The 17,401-nt window shown below is 40.1% G+C and overlaps 1 protein-coding gene across 1 annotated transcript in view; it reads right to left on the bottom strand.

Moving 5' to 3' along the window:
- Positions 1 to 17,401, bottom strand: part of THSD7A (thrombospondin type 1 domain containing 7A) — a 451,937-nt gene that overhangs the window by 33,903 nt on the left and 400,633 nt on the right. The window contains exons 18-22 of the mRNA XM_067562127.1: positions 10,851 to 11,029; positions 6,610 to 6,615; positions 5,758 to 5,891; positions 2,092 to 2,245; positions 876 to 1,017 (exon numbers count right to left, since the gene is read on the bottom strand). Coding sequence (XP_067418228.1) covers positions 876 to 1,017; positions 2,092 to 2,245; positions 5,758 to 5,891; positions 6,610 to 6,615; positions 10,851 to 11,029 — 615 coding nt within the window. The remainder of the gene's footprint in view (positions 1 to 875; positions 1,018 to 2,091; positions 2,246 to 5,757; positions 5,892 to 6,609; positions 6,616 to 10,850; positions 11,030 to 17,401) is intronic.

Here is a 17,401-nt window from a genome sequence, read left to right as displayed (position 1 = left end):
AGGAGGCCAATGAAACAGATATCTGATGAAGCTTTGATTACTTGAATCATACATTTAATTCAACTGGCCTAAAAATAACCCTCATAATCAATTTTTACACACCCAAAACTTCATAGAGCTCATTAGTGAGACATATTGGAAATAACCTTAGTTAGGTACCCAGTGACATGATGTACTTTTGAAAAAGTCAAATATTGTGTTTATCTGGATGATTTAGGGGCAAGTCAAATATATATATAATGGTTAGAGAAATAGGTTTTCTAGGGCTACAGAAGTCATACGATTCCCAAATTGCACAGTTTCTCAATAGTATTTTCTCTGAATTATCACATAGTTTGACTCTATTTTCACTACAAATAGTACAGTCCATATTAGATAACACAGGAAAGTAGAAAGACCTATATTTGGAGTACAATGAATGCCTCTGATAGGTATTTTATTTCTTCCTACATACAAAACCCCCTTCACTTATAACACAATTTCACTACAAAAGGAGAGGTCTTAGCTAACAAGAGAAACACCTTGGAAATGGTGGCAGACTGGGAGTTATTATTAGCTGCAGGGCAGGATAGCAGCTTCTGGAAGGCCATAATTCTACTCTAGGGGGAAGCTGCTGTAGCATAGCTAACCCAGCTCTTCTTTACTACCTGCTGAGAGCAACTTTAGCAAGACTGAGACTGAGAATAAGGGATTCCTTTAGCGTACTTCTGTTGAATCAGGAATTAAGGACCATGAACTCTGGTTTAAAGCCAGGTTCTAACTGGGCAAACTTGCCTCACACATTAATTTTTTGCTGGATTTAGAATTAAACCGTGAAAATAGGTAGAGCTCTAATATTTTTACAACTTGTTACTAGCTCATAACAACACTAATACCTGTCACATTGTAATCATAGTGGTAACAGTTTTTGTTCAGACTGCAAGGTTCTGTCTCGGTGGCACCAGGACAAGCTTTTCCTTCATCAGGTTGTCTTAGGGGCTCTGCTGACCTTTCACGGACATTAGTTCCATTGCAGGGCTTGAAAAAGAAAACAGAAACAATTATTTTTGGTATATTCAATGTCTTTTCATCGACAAACATAACATCCTTTCACAAAATGCTAATGTAAAACAATGACGTTATACTTTGCCTAGAAGGGACTCTTTTCTTGTCATTTTATGGAAGGATTTAGTCTGCTGTTTTATCTTATTAATAATACCTAATTACCTTGGTAATGCTTTAATAATTCCCTATCTAGTTTACTTTTTCATTGATACTGCCTTAAAGCAACTGAGCATCTGAACTTCCAAATTATGAGCTGTCTCTCCAAAACCTGCAGCGCATTGACTCAGTTTTCTCTGTTTTTGCATTCTCACCTGAGACTCACCTGAGACTCCAGAAGCCAAGAAACACAGGGTTGATAGATTAAGCTATCTTTAATTTCATCTAAGTTTTATCTGCAGTTTTTTGCTTTTTGGAGAGGATAATACTCCCACTAGGCTATAAACTTACATTGGTTTAACTATGTTGTTCAGGGGTGTGAAAACTCCACACCCTTGAGCAACACCGTTATATTGATCTAACCTGCTGTGTAGACACTGTTATGCCGATGGAAGGCCTTCTCCAGCCAACACAGCTACCACCTCTTGCAGAAGTGGAATACCTACACCGATGGGAGAAGCCCTCCTGTCAGTATAGGTAGTGTCTTCCATGCAGCATTTAAGTGTAGACCCAGCCCTACTGTGTTTTATAGAGAGAGCTAAAGCCAAATTGAGCAGAGCCTAAGAAACGCAGGGTCTCTAGATATTGCCATAGCTGACTCATTCATAATTACCCTTCCCGGAAAACAGAGGACAATAGCTCATGAAATTGTCAGCATTAAGAGGTGATTTCTTGAACAAGTGCTTTTAATGAAGAAATGCTGACACCTTGCCCTCTCAAAGAGATTGTTGATAATCTCCTGTTGTCAATAATGCAGTTGATAGGAACTTATAACCATTCGTATGGGTGTTTATTGTTAAGTGTAGCATCTCTGCATAATAACATGAGACTTACTTTCTTTAAATAAAATGATCTTGAAACCCTATGTCAAATTGTTAACATGTTTCTTACCAAGGAACACCTAGACCACTGGCCCCATTCAGACATAACACAGTCTTCAGGGCATGGCAATGTGCATCTTCTAGCACCAAGAGGCATCTCCTCAGGGTCACACAGGTAGTCCTCAACAGTGTCAGAAGGACCATCCACTGTGTTTTGCATGCATCTGGGGAAGAAAAAAAAAAAAGGCTATACATAAAATGTATTTGCCATGGATTTGCTACAATTGCATTCCTTACACTAAAACATGTGGCATTTCAGCAGTTTGACCAGAAGCAATATACAAATAGCAATAACTAGAACATTCTTGATGTAACCCAAATAAATAATGATCTACAAAATACCCATAAGAATTAGAAAAAGTGAATATATCCACAGTTGTCATCTGTTGCAGAGAGCAGTGCAGTATATTGGTCGAAGCTCAGGACAGGGGTGAGAAGCTCCTGAGTTCTAATTCTACAGAGCCACTGCCTTGCTGAGTGAATGTGTGCACATATTCTGCATCCTTTTACTCATCAGCAAAGTAGGATAGCACAACTTCTTATTTCTTAGACTTATAAGGATTATTGCAGTTTAGAATTGTTTCAAATTCTTCAGTTACACGTCTCTTTTCTACTGATATCTTCAAAGCCATTTGTTTTGCTCGCATTAGCATTCAGAGGCCCCAGTCAAGATCAACTGTACTCAGTGCTGTAGAGCTGAAATGGAAAACAACCCTTGTTCCAAAGAATTTACAATCTAAATAAGTCTATTCTTCCCAGACCTATTCTGCTGCTTCCAGAATAGGGAGCATGGCAAGGGTCACTCAAATAAAGCAACACAGCAGGTGTGGAGCCCATCCTGACTGTTAAACCCTTCACTTTCAGTTTAAACCTGTGCCATTCTATCATCTTACCAATTCCTGTACACCTGAAGATCTCATGCTGTCAGTCTGAAAACATTTTTAAAATGAGATTATTTTAAGTGAACACAACTAAATCTGTTTGGTGGAATTAGCTTTCCAGTGAGAGTTCATATATGGATGGCAAAAGGGAAAGTAGCTTTTGTGTTCATCTCAAAGGGCTGAAATTCCTTTCTTTGGCATAAATAATACATTTTCTTCCCCAGCTTGACAGTAGTGTCGAAATCCATGCATCTCTGGACAGAATATAAACCACCACCAGTACTTACTGCTTTTTTAAAAAAAGAATAAACTCTTGGTGGGACTTTAATATAACAGCAATCAAAATAGATATTACGAGTAAATTATGCACAATTTAATATGTGTGACAAGATAAAAGTAAAAATCTGACCTCCTTCAATAAATTGTTAAATTCAAGGAGTGCTTCTATTTTAAACACAATCTCATCAAACCTGACAGTTGCTTCAGTACTTGTGATAGATTAAAGAAAACATTTGACAATTAATGTACCTGGCCTCAATTGGGTCCAGTAGACCTAATTTATTTTATGGCTTATCATACTAACATGCAGAGAGAAATAACTTTTAAAATTGTGTGTTGTGCTATAAGTACCCTTAGAAAATAATACATAATCTACACTGCACTTTTTGCTATGTGCATTACCATGCGAGACTTCTGTTAAGCAAGTCTTCGAATTTGTAAGTTGATCAGTAGACAGGATGCTTGGATCAGGTTCAGTAAACATTGGAAGGAGATTTATGGACTTCCTTGTTTTATTAAATTTGCTCTTTACACAGTTTTACATTTACAGAAGGGGGGGGGGAGGGGAAGAATGCGCCTCCTTTTTTTTTCCCCTTTAGTTCAAAAAAGAAAAAAAAAAAAAAAGGGGGGGGGGGGGGAGAAGGGGGGTAGAGAAAGCGCTTTCTGAACCAGGATGAATCCAACATGGAATTACAATGCACCTTGTTTTAGATTAACTATCCCAGGCAGCTCAGGTTTTCAACTTCACCATCGTTCAACAACTGCAAGAAGTTTTTGGTATTAGCTTTTTAAAAATTATTTTCTTTCCTTTTCAGAAGTGGGACTGATGAACTCAAAATATCTGATCAGAAGAGAACCGCTAGGGGTAGTTGTGTGCATTATTTGTCAGGGGGAAAAAATGTGCTGAAGTCATTGTTCAACTGTCCAACACACAGAGAGGCAGTATAACCACAAAACATGGTCAAGATGAATAGTCTCAGTCCATTTCCCAGTAAACAAGCATCAACCTCAGGAAAAAATCAGCCACTCACCAACGTAATTGGAATCAGCTGACAACCTTGTTAGTAATCTTGACAAAAAGGTCAGGGGTTGAATGATCATGGACATTGAACTACCCCTTTCTCCTGAGAGATAGTTGCTCTGGATCAGTGTTCTAGTAAATTAAAGGGACAGTCCGGAGACTTTTGAACACCACCACTCTGTCTGTGCTGCATGTGTTCTGCGGTCACAGGATTTCAATCTCTGCACTGTAAATCTGGCCCCTTTCACCAGAATTAAATTTAACTAAACAATTCAAGCAAAAATAGGTCCTATTTCATGTGAGTTTATACTGAAACTATCAAACTATTTATCTGCATAAGAAACATGCTGTAATCATGGTACAATCAGCTTCTGACCAGAATTGTTCTCCCTCTGGAAATGATTACTTTCCAGACTGAGCCACTCTCTGTGAATTTGTCGTCAGGAATTTGTGCTGCTGTCGTGTGTCAAAAATACCACAAATATGTTGGAACACTGACATTTCAAATCCAGTGTTCACACTGGCTGACTTAGTAGACCTAAAGGATCACTAGGGTAACAACAAGGTGTTGAAAATCAGCAACTAGATATAGGGCCAAATTTTCTGCTCTGATACTGGGCCAGTTGAATATGGGGCAGAGATTTTCACCCATTACTTTTAGAATTAGAGTTTTTTAGGACAAAATACATTCCAAATTTAAAATATGGTTAAGAACTTCCATAATATTTTTTGATCATTCCAGTAAGAACTGTGGACATATAGCTATTCCTACTGTTCTTTATCACACTGCTATCAAATTCTTTATTAATTAAGTATATAACTGAGAAATAGAAATAGCACAGCTAATGATAACATAAAACTCCACATAGTACATTAATCTGTCTTTGGACTGAGATGTAAATCTGAGGCACTGACCACCTGTGGTAAAGTTCTCTCAGCACTTTTCATTAACAGGGCTATTAACCACAATCCCTGGCCAAATTCCAACTTGGGTGACTACATTCTGAGTACCTTAATCCACTCTGTGTTTTCAATTGGATATGGCATCCTTTACCTTTTGCCCCCAACTGTTGTGCAGCATTTCTGTGCACTGTTAAATGGGTTGCTATGTTTCACCCCAGAGGTGGCTGCATTTCACTGATGAGTGAGAAGTGATCTCTATGTTACATTATACAGAACTTTGGGATTTTGTGAGTGCCTTTGAAAGGCACTCTATAAATGTAAGTTAGTTTTATTTATATAAAATATAATTAAAAAAAAAACCCAGAAAGGGTTAAATACTGAATTGGTATAAACTAGTGTAGTCCACTAAGTTCAATCTATACAAAGTCACACCAGCTGAGGTTCTGGTCTAACATTCTGTGGACAGACTTTTGCGAATGTCTTTGTCAAAATATTCTTCTAAATAATTTTGCTTCTTTAATCGCATTGTCATTTAAAGATGATGGTTTCTGTTTGTTTGCTTTTTTGAAGAGAAGGATTACATTTTGTTTACCTCACTTTTCTGGTTTGCACACCTTCTCCACAGTTCTCCTTTAAGTCAACATTGGTCACTTTGCAGACGCTCCAGGGTTCAGTAACCCATATGTACTGGCTGCAGTCGCTGTGGCATGGCACCACCTCATATACCTGGAAACCACATAGAATGTGAGTTTGCTGCACACAGTATGCAAATATAATATGCATGCAGGAGCTGTCATTCTGACAGAGCAACACAAACATTATTGTTAATTTGCAAAGACAACAAATATATTTCATCTTAATTCATGTAAAACTAGATTATGAAACAGTTGCTGTTACAACAGAAATAAAACACCTGACACAAAAGCAAGGAAATGAAAAGTTAAGCGCCTAACAGTACCTTCTCTCTTCTGCACCCATAGGCATGCACCTTACCATTACCAACATATACTAGAGAACACACACAACAACCTTAACTTTACTCCACTAGGGAAGCCAGCCTTCCAGTACTCCCTTTGCCAAACTGCTCCTCAATCTTTTCTTTTATACTTTACACACTCTCTCCCAATATTATTAGTTGTAGATGGTTGGTTTGTTTGGGGAGGGCTTATTCCAATGGTATCATTCGCTAAATTACACTGATGTAAATCAGTGCATAATCTGGACCCTTATCTTAAACTATTTTTAACTGTGAAGCCTTAAAATTATATCATGCTAAGATTGGAATGTTATATATAGAATGTGTCTGCGGTACATTAAAAATTACATCCTATGTAACATCACATACGTATTCCTAAATTACAGAAAAGGGCAAACAGTGCATACATTATAGAACTTGATCTGGAAGAACACTTTAAGGTTAGGCATCTATTTTAGAGACTCTTACCTGAGCCTGGAGCAGGTATTTGCCATGAACCCAAGGGAACAACCAAAGATAAATAGAAACACTAGTTAGTGAGTGAAACACAGGTATTTGAATGGTGTACATTTAGTGCTTCATTGGTTAGAAATAATCTTCTATGGTTTATACCAAGCAGAAGGCCTCACAATTTAGGCCAGGTAAGACACAGCTTTCCTTCTTGCATCTCTACTAACAGATGCTGCAAGAAGTCAGCATTTAAAAGAAAAAAATTCTTTTAAACAACACCTTGATGGAGAACTAGTGCAAATATGCTCACCTCTTCCTCACACAATTCATAACATGATTAAACTATTTTATTCTCTGCTTCGGTATCAATTATTTACAGGGTGGGGAATCCAATTTCTCCAAGACTGAAGAAATTCCTTAGTGGTTTTGGATGGGACACTTGGTTTTACATATTGTAAACATTGTACTGCCATGTACTGGGGGATGGGTATAAAGGTGGAGAAAGAGACAAAAATCTCATCCTTCAGACATTTTAAAGTCCTTTTTAACCTGTCTTAAGTTTGTGTCCAATATTTGAAGCCAGTTGCCACTAAAAGCTATTTTCAAGTTGTCTGATACACCTGCTATCAGCTAGGAAGAGCCAAGATGATTAGGGGATCTAGAGCAGGGTTTCTCAACCTTTTAAGTAGCAAGTACTCCCTAACTTCTGAAAATTTTAATAAGTACCCAACACTCAATTTTCCAGTCTGAGAAATACAATCTTTTCCCCCTTTACCGCTGGACGACTGTATTTCTCGTAAAGCAGGGGAGTTCTGAGTTCTACAGTGCTGTGTGGCTGTGGCAGATCACAAAACCCCCTGCTGTTTCTCCCCTCCTTTCCTCTCCTCATATAAGAGCAAAGGTCAATGCCAGCCAATCACTATGGCCTGATGGCAGGGTCACGTGGTGTTCTCCTCACACAGGCGGGAACTTATGAGGTATGAGCAGGCACTAGCGGCCAGAGTGGATAGCAGCGCTCCCCATGGCTGTCCCTGGGGCCTGGGGCAAATCACACTGTGTGGGCCCCTCAACATTTTTATACTAGTAAAATCTGGGGCTGTCATAGTTGTCAATTTCACTGCTCAGGTAGAGCAGTGAAACTGACAAGAAAGCCTGGGAGTAGAGCCCGGCTCCAGGGCTGGGCAAGCTGCTGGGCTCCCTGCCTAGTTTTCTGGGAACCGGGCTTTGAGCTGGGCTGCCACCTGGGCAAGTTACAGGCGACTGCTGCCTAGCTGCCAGCCCAGGTGGTGGGCGACTGCCACCCAATCTGAGCTGGGGTGGAGGAGGCTTCCACGCAGGCTGGGACCTGGGGATGTGGGCAGGTGGCGGGCAGCTGCTGCCTATCTTCAAGCCAGGGTGCGGGAGGCTGTCTCAGCTCAGAGCCGGGGCATGGGTGGCAGCCACCCAGCTGGAAGCCCAAGTTCACAGAGCGCAGGAGGCTGCTGCCGGGCTCCCATCAGGGAGCTGGGACTGGCTGGGATGCAGGCGGCTGCCACCCGGCTTCCCAAAAAGGCTGCAGCTGCCGCCTGGTGTCCCAAGAGGCTGGTGGCTGCCGCCCAGCTTCTCGGGACTGGAGCAGCTGCCGTCTACCTCCCAGCTAGGAGGTAGGACAGGGTGGGAAGCCGGTGCCTGCCTCCCGCAGAAGCCGGCAGCTGCTGCCTGCCTCCCTTCAATGGGTTTTTTGCTGCATACCCCCTGCCTGTATCTCGCGTACCCCACTACAGATTGAGAAATTATGGTATAGCTGCCACACTGGGGTATATTTGCTGTGAGACCATAGTGGGAATTCTTGCTGAATCATCCCCAATTGCAGCATAGTCCTCTGCACCTTCTCTCTAGCATGCTGGTAGGTACCAAGGGCAAAATCTAACCCTTACGTTTTATATTACAAAATATTATTTCCAAGTGGCAATGCTTATTACTCTGAAGTGTTGATATGACAATGTGCTAGTTTACTCTGCTGATTTTCTTTGAGCTGTGGATCAGGTGTGGATTAATTAAACAGCCCTGGGCAGCTGTTTGGTATTGGCACAGGCTGGGTTTGTGGGATTTCCACACTTAAGGATTTACAGTGAAGTGTATTTAATATTAAGGGAGACAAACTCTTGGCTTTATGGATGGCACAGCCTCTTCCCCATACTCTGATTGTAGTTTTATCTTTATTATAGTAATTTAATATTTGAATTTTTGGCAGCTGTAAATAGCAAAATAAGATCCTAGCCTAAGCACCAGTAGAGGGCAGCAGTGCTACATACAAAAACAAAATGAGTTTTGTAACATAAATATAGCAGCTTCACCGCTGACATCCTGAAGTATAAAGCCTGTTATGAAATATTGAGCCATGTGAATGCTACAAGCAGGAAGAGAGTTTTTTTCATAAACTGTAATTTGCTCCTATTGTAATACATTTTCTGTTATTTTAAAAAGTTTTAATATGCTCCTCAAAACCAACACTGCCCTTCATTGTAACTTGCATTTTGTGTTAAAGTGGATTCTAAACATGGCTTATTAGCAATAGTTTAAACACTTATTTTCTAAACTAGAACTAATCACATCCCCTTAGGTGGAAAAATTATATCAACATACCATTGCATTCTGTGTTGGCAAAATGTCAATAGGATGGCATTAATAATGTGCACCTTATTAAAAAATGAATGACCAGATTTTTTCCCCCGCTGAATATTTATGGAGATGAATATGGGGCCATTTAACATGCTATCCCCAAATGCAAATTAAATCCAAATGTAAGATGAATGTAAATCAAATCTGAAGAGAGATTTTCCCACTAAAAACTGCCCAGCCAAACAACTTTGCCAAGTAGCAGGTCTTACATCCCTGGCAAGCCCATAACCTATTTTTAAAACCTTCTGTTGAGAGCTTCCTGCTTGGTGTCAGTGTTTTGCCTCCAGACGTCTGCGGTTCCATGAGAACGTCACGAGGCACCCCATTGTCTGACTGCTGTCCTGGGAAGGATTCTGACACCAGGCAGTTAAAGATACAAGTTTCAGTCTCAGCCAATGTTTTTAAAAACGAGTGCTCCTGGGAGGCCAAAAAACACATGGCTGCCAGTTTTGGCTACACGATGCTAAGAGGACACAAGGGTCACTCTCTGGATACTTTGAGGGCTTCTGGTGTTTTGGGGTTTTTTTGTGTGGTGGTGATGGGGGGGAGCATGGAAAGGAGGTTGGGCCTACAAGACAATTTCACTGATTGCATGGGGATATCTACAAGAAGGAAAAGCAAGACCAGAGGAGTGCCAGCAGGCCTTCCAAGGGAGTTTTTGGGGGGATTATTTTCTTTTGCAGGCCCAGAACTACAATTCTGGAGTCTGGGTCCCATGATACATTTTTAATGGAGAGCAATTGCCTCCTTAGTGAAGAAGCAGCAATATTTTGTAATATTTATCTCCAGATATTACTATTATGCCATAGCTCTCATGATGATGTATTCACATGCAGGAGGATAAGACTGAACAGGATGAATTGGAGGCTTCCACGCAGGCTGGGACCTGGGGATGTGGGCAGGTGGCAGGCAACTGCTGCCTATCTTCAAGTCAGGGTGCGGGAGGCTGTCTCAGCTCAGAGCCGGGGCACGGGTGGCAGCCACCCAGCTGGGAGCCCAAGCTCACAGGGCACAGGAGGCTGCTGCCGGGCTCCCACCAGGGAGCTGGGACTGGCTGGGATGCAGGCGGCTACCACCCGGCTTCCCAAAAAGACTGCAACTGCCGCCTGGTGTCCCAAGAAGCTGGTGGCTGCTGCCCAGCTTCCCAGGACTGGAGCGGCTGCTGTCTACCTCCCAGCTAGGAGGTAGGGGAATTTCCTGTATTGTGTAGTTCAGCCTCCCTCTCTGTATAGTGGGAGCTTTATCTCTTGCTCTTAAACATACTGCTGAAGAGCTGATCTTGCATGATGAGTGTCTGTAGATAATGACACTTAAGGCCTAGCAGAATTGGCTTTGTAAGTTTTGCCTTTGTAATACAACGTATGGCATAGATGTACAAAAAAAAAAAAAAAAAAAATTCCTCCAAGAAAAACCCTCGCCTTAATTTTGCACATAAGGATTGTTTGTTTTCCAGCAGTCCAAATGCATATTATTCAATTCAAACAGTATGTGCAGTATTTAGAAGGGAAAAATCCTTCACTGACTCTGTACATGCAATACAGCTTGTGAACACAGAAAAAAAGGAATATCTTGATAAAGTAAAAGTAATTGGAAATTACCTGATTGACATGATCCAGCTTGGGGCAGGGTCTTCCACCATTGTAGGGTTTTTCACGGAGCCATTTAGACCTAACCTTTACCCCACTCCCACAGGATTTACTACAGCGTGACCAGTTGGACCATTCACTGAGCTTGCAGTCAGAGGGGCATGGAATAATGCAGGCTTCCTCAATATAACCTGAGAGAATGGAAATGAAAGCAAAATCTCTTTAGCATGTCATTCAGGGAACTTCTCCCTGAAGCCTCAGTCTAGTTTGTTTAAAGTGTCCAAAGCTTGACTTGACAAAAGTGGATGAATCCAGAGATTTCTTTATCGCTAGGGCTAAATTAAATTCTGCAGGAGACTGACTGACTGACTCTCTCTCTCTCACACACACACACACACACACACACAGTGATTGTGTTAAAATAACAGCTGAGCATCCTCAGTATTATCTGATTAGAATCTGTTCTCACCAGATTTCCACTTTCCTGGTAGCTAGAGTGTAATTAACACTAACCTGTCTCTTGCTGCACTATTCTCATGCTGCAGAAATGATAGATATGTTAACAAATCCTGCAACACAGATGAGTTATAAACCTTTACATAGTTGTATCAAGCAAGTCCACTGTGGTTATATGGATTTAACAGTCTAACTGGACCACTAGACTTGTGTCTTATCAGCCTGGAACTAGTAAACTTAACATCTTGTGACCTATTCAAGGCTAAAAGGAGAGAGTGGTCAGCCATATTACTGATCTGCAGATTAACAACCATCTGTCTTTAGTAGTACACACAGTAATCGCTCTGAAAGGGAATGCAAATGCTTAATTTTAATAACTCCTGGATCCTGAGAAACTAGAAGGAGGGTGCGTGTTGAGGGACATAACTAGGGCACCATGCCTAAACCAATGTAATAGCTGAGAACGTATTTCTTCAAAAGCAGAATATGCTACATATACAATATATATGTGGGTTATATCAATGTTTACAGAAAGAGTCATAAAAAGTTAATATTCGTCAGCTGTAACCATGCAGCTACTGCAGAGATTTCCTAAATGTATATGGAATAACTCCTAAAAATATATATGGAAAAGTCATGGTAGTATCTTAGGTACCACAGTGAAATAACTGTTTGGCAAATATAGACTTTTTAATGAAAAATACAGTCAAAAAACCAACGAACTAATAGAATGGTGAGATGCAGTTTGAAAATGAATCACTTATGTATTCTAAGTGAAGTAGTTCTCGTGCCATTGGCAGAGCAGACTGGTCATAGTTTTACCTTTATGTCTTTTTAATTTAATTGAATGTCCCCTTATTTTCATATTATTAGAGTGTATTATTACCTTCTCTATACTATTCATTTTTTTTTGTCTGCCTCTATTTTGTCACCTTTTATTAATCTCCTCTCAAAGCAATTCCAATATTTTCAATATCTCTTCATATAGAAGTTTTTCCATTCCTTCTCTTTGAATCCCCTTCTATTTCTATTATACCCTTTTCAGATAAGAATGGGGCTTGAAAGGCACTGAGTCATACTAGTTCAACAAGCTGGTGCGCACTCGCTCGCACGCACACAGACACACCCTTTTTATTGAGGCTTCCACCTTGTTCTCCAAAATTTCATCTTGCATTAAATGAAATACCTGTAGCCATTATGGTTCTGAAGAAACACTGTGTTTCTGATGTTAATGGACACAGTGATGGCAGCCTGAATTTTTAGAGAGCCTGAAATACTGAATCTAAGAGGTATGGACTGTCTCATTCATCTCTGAAGGGCGCTAACTCAGGTGTCTAATGATAATTTAAATGTCAACACATATCTATTTCACTGCTGACTGCAGCATATAAGAAAGGAGAGGGATTTTCTTATTATGATGAAATGCACAATATATTCATTTTAATGCTACAATTGAGTGGCACTTGAAAGGCCACTTACTTTGTTTGCAGTCTGAGCTATGGAGCCAAAATGCCAGAGGGGTACAGTGAAATCTATGGGACTGGGGCTTGGGCTGTTCCAGTGACTGACGTGGGGTCAGCTTTCCTCCCTAATTCTAGAGGATGTTGTGAGACACAGTCTGCAGACTCAGGCATCATTGCGCTGGTCACACTTAGGTCATGTTTTCAAGTTTTCTTATAACCATGACAAAAACCCCCTTAGATTCTGATGTCATGTCACATGATTCCAGGAGCCAAGGTGCTAGGCACATGCCTATTTTGCCTGTGCTTTAATCCACCTCTGCCCATGGGTGCATCCAAACCCAGTGAGGGGGAGCCAAGCCTCAACAGCCAAGCCGAGCATGTGCATGATCACACTTTGAACATCTGGACAATTTACTGTGAGTGACATTCATTTTAGTTTAGGTGGAGCCTAGCTTGTGGGCAAAAAAAAAACCTGATACTTTTTTCATTTCCAATTTGAGTCTGGATAAGTGTGACCAGAACTGCACACAATATTCCAAGTAAGAGTATACCATTGATATACATAATTGCATTATAATATTTTAGTAATAATTTCCCACCTGTTCCTTTTGCATCCTAGCAGTTTCTTTGCTATTTTGTTCACCACCACATCTTGATAACCTATTATCTTCATCAACTGTGACGTTAGCAACTCTATTTAAAAATTTAAACTCTAAGTGAAAGGTCTTATGCAGAGATCCTTGCTGAAGGCAACTAAAACCAACCAATTATGTGCACTATAAAAATGCAAGAACTTTTGATACATTTTATTTCCAAATGTATTTGTAGACAATATATATTAGGCACAAGATGCAGCAGAAATAAAAAAAACCCCAACCCTATACAATTAGAATATGCACATTTTACCTTCAGTCAGATAAGCTCTCAATTCTGGTTCTAGTTTTCTACAGCTTGCATCTGCTTGGAACTGCTAGCTGGTTAAATACCCATACAGATTATCTCCTGAATTTGATCTATGTAGAGTTGTCCATCAGAGAATGTATCATCTTTAAGATGTCAACAACTTCACAGAATGAACTTGTTTATTAAGTAACTTTTGACATTTGACTAACTGACAAAATGATACTTTATGAAAGGTACATTGTCTTAGACATAATATATTTTTGAAAATCATATGATATGCAGTGGTATGGATTGCCCTGTAGCAGAATGGGTGACATCTATTATCGATCCTCTTATGTTACATCTCTGGGTTAATCTTGGAAATGAGACATGCCTGACCTCAAAGCTCCATCCTACACTAAGTGTTAATTGATAAAAATCAAATTGTAAATCTTCTACAGGATGCAATGAGCACTTTAAGATAGAATGTAAAGCTAGACATGTGGTTTCCATATTTTTGAAATATTGCAATTTGAAAAGGAATCATGACAAGAAAGTTAAGAGAAAATAGAAAATAACTGTCTAACAGGATTTTTTTGGCTGGTTATAAAAACATGATGAGTTGTTTTATATCTCTAAAGTTAAGTTTACTTGACATCTTAATCTACTGTATGCAAGCATTTATCTACACTAGTTTCAACATTACTTTTACATAGTTTTGCTCACACAAAAATGTTTCTACTTTTAACAGTAATGCACAATTTTAGTATTTGTCAAATGTCTCTCTCTCCAATTAACACCTGGAAGAAACAACTTCATCTCATTTTAGATAAATTATTCACTTTTTTTCAGTAGATCACTTCAATCAACTTAGACTGGTTCATCTAGCCCATTTATTGAGAAACTAAAATAAACCTCGAAAGTATTTTAACTTTGCCTGATTGTAACTCGAGGGGATTCTCACCATCTGTCTCAGTCACAGATTCAGGTACTCTCAGATAGGAGCGCCACAAAATATTCATAGAAGGTTGGGGGTGGGGTGGAGTCGTTACTGTTACTAAGAAAGGAAAACTGCTGGGAACATATTTTCCTAAACAGCCTACCAGATTACCAAATATTTTGCTTTGTTTCCCCTGTTAGTTGATACAAAATAGGTCAATAAACAATTCTTCTAGTGGGATAATGTGTGTCGTATGTATGTAGCTAAAAAAATGCAAGAAGCACATTACAGTCTTACACTTAGATGGGATACCAGACAAATCATTCTATGCAAGTCACACATTTTAATTACTTTCTACCATATTTAAAATGTATAATGATCCCCCCAAAATGGCAAATGAATCTGTACCACAATAACCTGTAATGATGTAATGTAGTAAAAATCTCCATATGCTTGCACCATTCAATGAAAAATGTTTTAATTCACAATGCAATAAAGCCATAATTGTATCTAGTACCTCAAATTCTTTACTACATTTTATTTAATCCCAACAAGGTCTATAATGGAGTAAAATTATGGTTTGTTTAAGGACATGCTTCAGGGGAGGATGTAGCAGGCAAATTGCTACATCAACACTATGTAAACAAATGATTGTGTGACTGAAGCACTACAACTCTCTATACTTCCAGACAGCATCTACTCTCCAGCCAGCTCTTAGTCCCTTGTCCACTCAGAGGACGCCCTTTCCTGGCTAGACAGTTCCACGGTGCTGATAGAGACTTCTCTACAAGTTGCATCACTCCTGCCCCCCCACCAGCAATGGAGCCAGCACCCACAAATCCCTTGTAACTATTGGGTAGTGGAGACTTTTGAACAACAAGAGCTGAAGGGGGCCCTGGAGGTAGACAATATGAGAGGACTCCTAGCCACTGGAGACATGGGAGAAAAAGGGTTTCTGTTGTCACCAGAGGAAGAGGAGGAAAGCAGGAGTCACCAGGGAGGAAATACTATCACGGGATGAAGAGAACAAGTGGGTGAAGACTTCTAGCCACTGGTAGGAGAGAGAAGAGTGTTTGACAGAAAATGGGTCCCCATCATTAGCAGAATGAGGGGAAAGGAAGGTGCACCCCAGCTGCCAGGGGCAAAGAGTTCTCCAAAAGGAACAGAGGCCTTCTCCAAAAGAAACTGGAGGCCTTCCCAGGGAAAAGCAATGAAGGGAGTTTATGTTCAGGGAGGAGAGACAAAGTAATTGCACAGGAGACAGATGCCATGAGGGATATATTAAAGGGAAAAGAGGGACAGAGGAGGGAAGACAGGAAAGAACAGACAGGCATCAAAGGAAGAGGGAAGGAGAGCAGAAGGTGGGTGATGCTTACTTGGGGTGCCAGAACTGTAAGTTACCTTGGTAACCTTCTGCCTCAGCGAGAGAAAGATTTGCTGATGCTAAATCGTGTGTTAGCACCCTGACACTTCAGTCTGTTACCAGTCCAACAAACTCTTCAGGACTCTGCCGCCCTTCTCTCATCTTGCAGTATCCAGCCCCTATCATCGGACACTCACAAAAATTACCAACTCCGTTGTCTCCAGAGAGACAGTACACTCACCAAGCTGTTGGCTTAGCTGACGTTGTACACTTTACTTTAATATATTGCACTTATATGAGTTTATAGTAAAACCAAGAATGAGCTTGTTAATAAAGAACAGAGATTCAAGTGATACTAAGCAAGAGTAACAGAAACAGAAAATGGCTACAAATAAAACAAAAGTACAAGTGACTAAAACGTAACAAGCTACAAGACAGTTTCTCACCCAATGCCACCTCTCAGCATTGCAAGCTCCAACTGCCCAGGATACAGCTTTCGTGGATGCAAAAAGCATTGTGCTTCTTGGTCCCTCAGTGATGGATAGCCACAATAAACCTTTGAAATGTATCCTTTGAAGTATACCCCCAGACAAAATTCCTCTCCCCTGCTGTTCTTCGGGTGCAGACTCTCTGCTATATATGCTGTTCTTCTAATCTTTCTGATAATTTGCTTTTCCGGTTAACTCAATATGCAAATATAATTGTCATTGTCTGGCTACCCTGCTCCATTTATGTTCGACATCTGGGCACATAAGCAAGTCAACATTCCTTTGTCTGGGGAATCTTTACTGATTTAAACATATTTTTAGTATAAGCATACTTCTTAATGGTTATCCATGCACACATAACACAATGATCATGATGACCAGCATGAAATAAGTTTTCGTTTATACCTTACATGACAGTCTGTATAGATAAATACCATGACAACGTGTTAGGTGTAATGAGTTGTTCAGGCCACACAGGAGTTGCTGTTATGTAGGCATTGTGGAGTTCTTAGGGTCACAGTGTGGCAATAAGAAAAGAAGAGCGCTCCAAGGACAGACTGAACAGGGAAAGAGAGCCATGAGACAGGAAAGAAAAACAGAAAGGATAGAAGTGGAAACAGAAGAAGAAAGAAATTGGGAAAATACATCCTGCCAGAATCAGCGTCACAGACAGAAAATGATGCCTCAAGAGTTGATTCAGGTATCTCTTGATCTAAAGTTGGGAAACAAAACAAGAGAACCATCTTCCCAACTAAAAGAAAAGATAAAGAGGAATAGATATGGAGAGGCAGTCACACTGTTTGGCATTAAAAGTTTTGGAAATTGTGTCAATTTTCAAAAATATTGAAAAGGAAAATTACAGGTCTCCAACTAAATTTCAGATTTCAAAGCCTTTGCCAAACTAATCTTCTCTCTTTGGCATCTTTTCTTCCTCTCAGTCTCTTCTCTATTTCATCTTGAATCAGCAGCCA

The sequence above is a fragment of the Emydura macquarii genome, unplaced genomic scaffold (assembly GCF_026122565.2).
Source record: "Emydura macquarii macquarii isolate MOO-44397 ecotype Brisbane River unplaced genomic scaffold, CSIRO-AGI_Emac_v2 contig_2422, whole genome shotgun sequence".
NCBI classification, from domain to species: Eukaryota; Metazoa; Chordata; order Testudines; family Chelidae; genus Emydura; species Emydura macquarii.
Note: the sequence above shows the minus strand (reverse complement) of the source record. Positions and strands in the feature narration are given on the sequence as shown.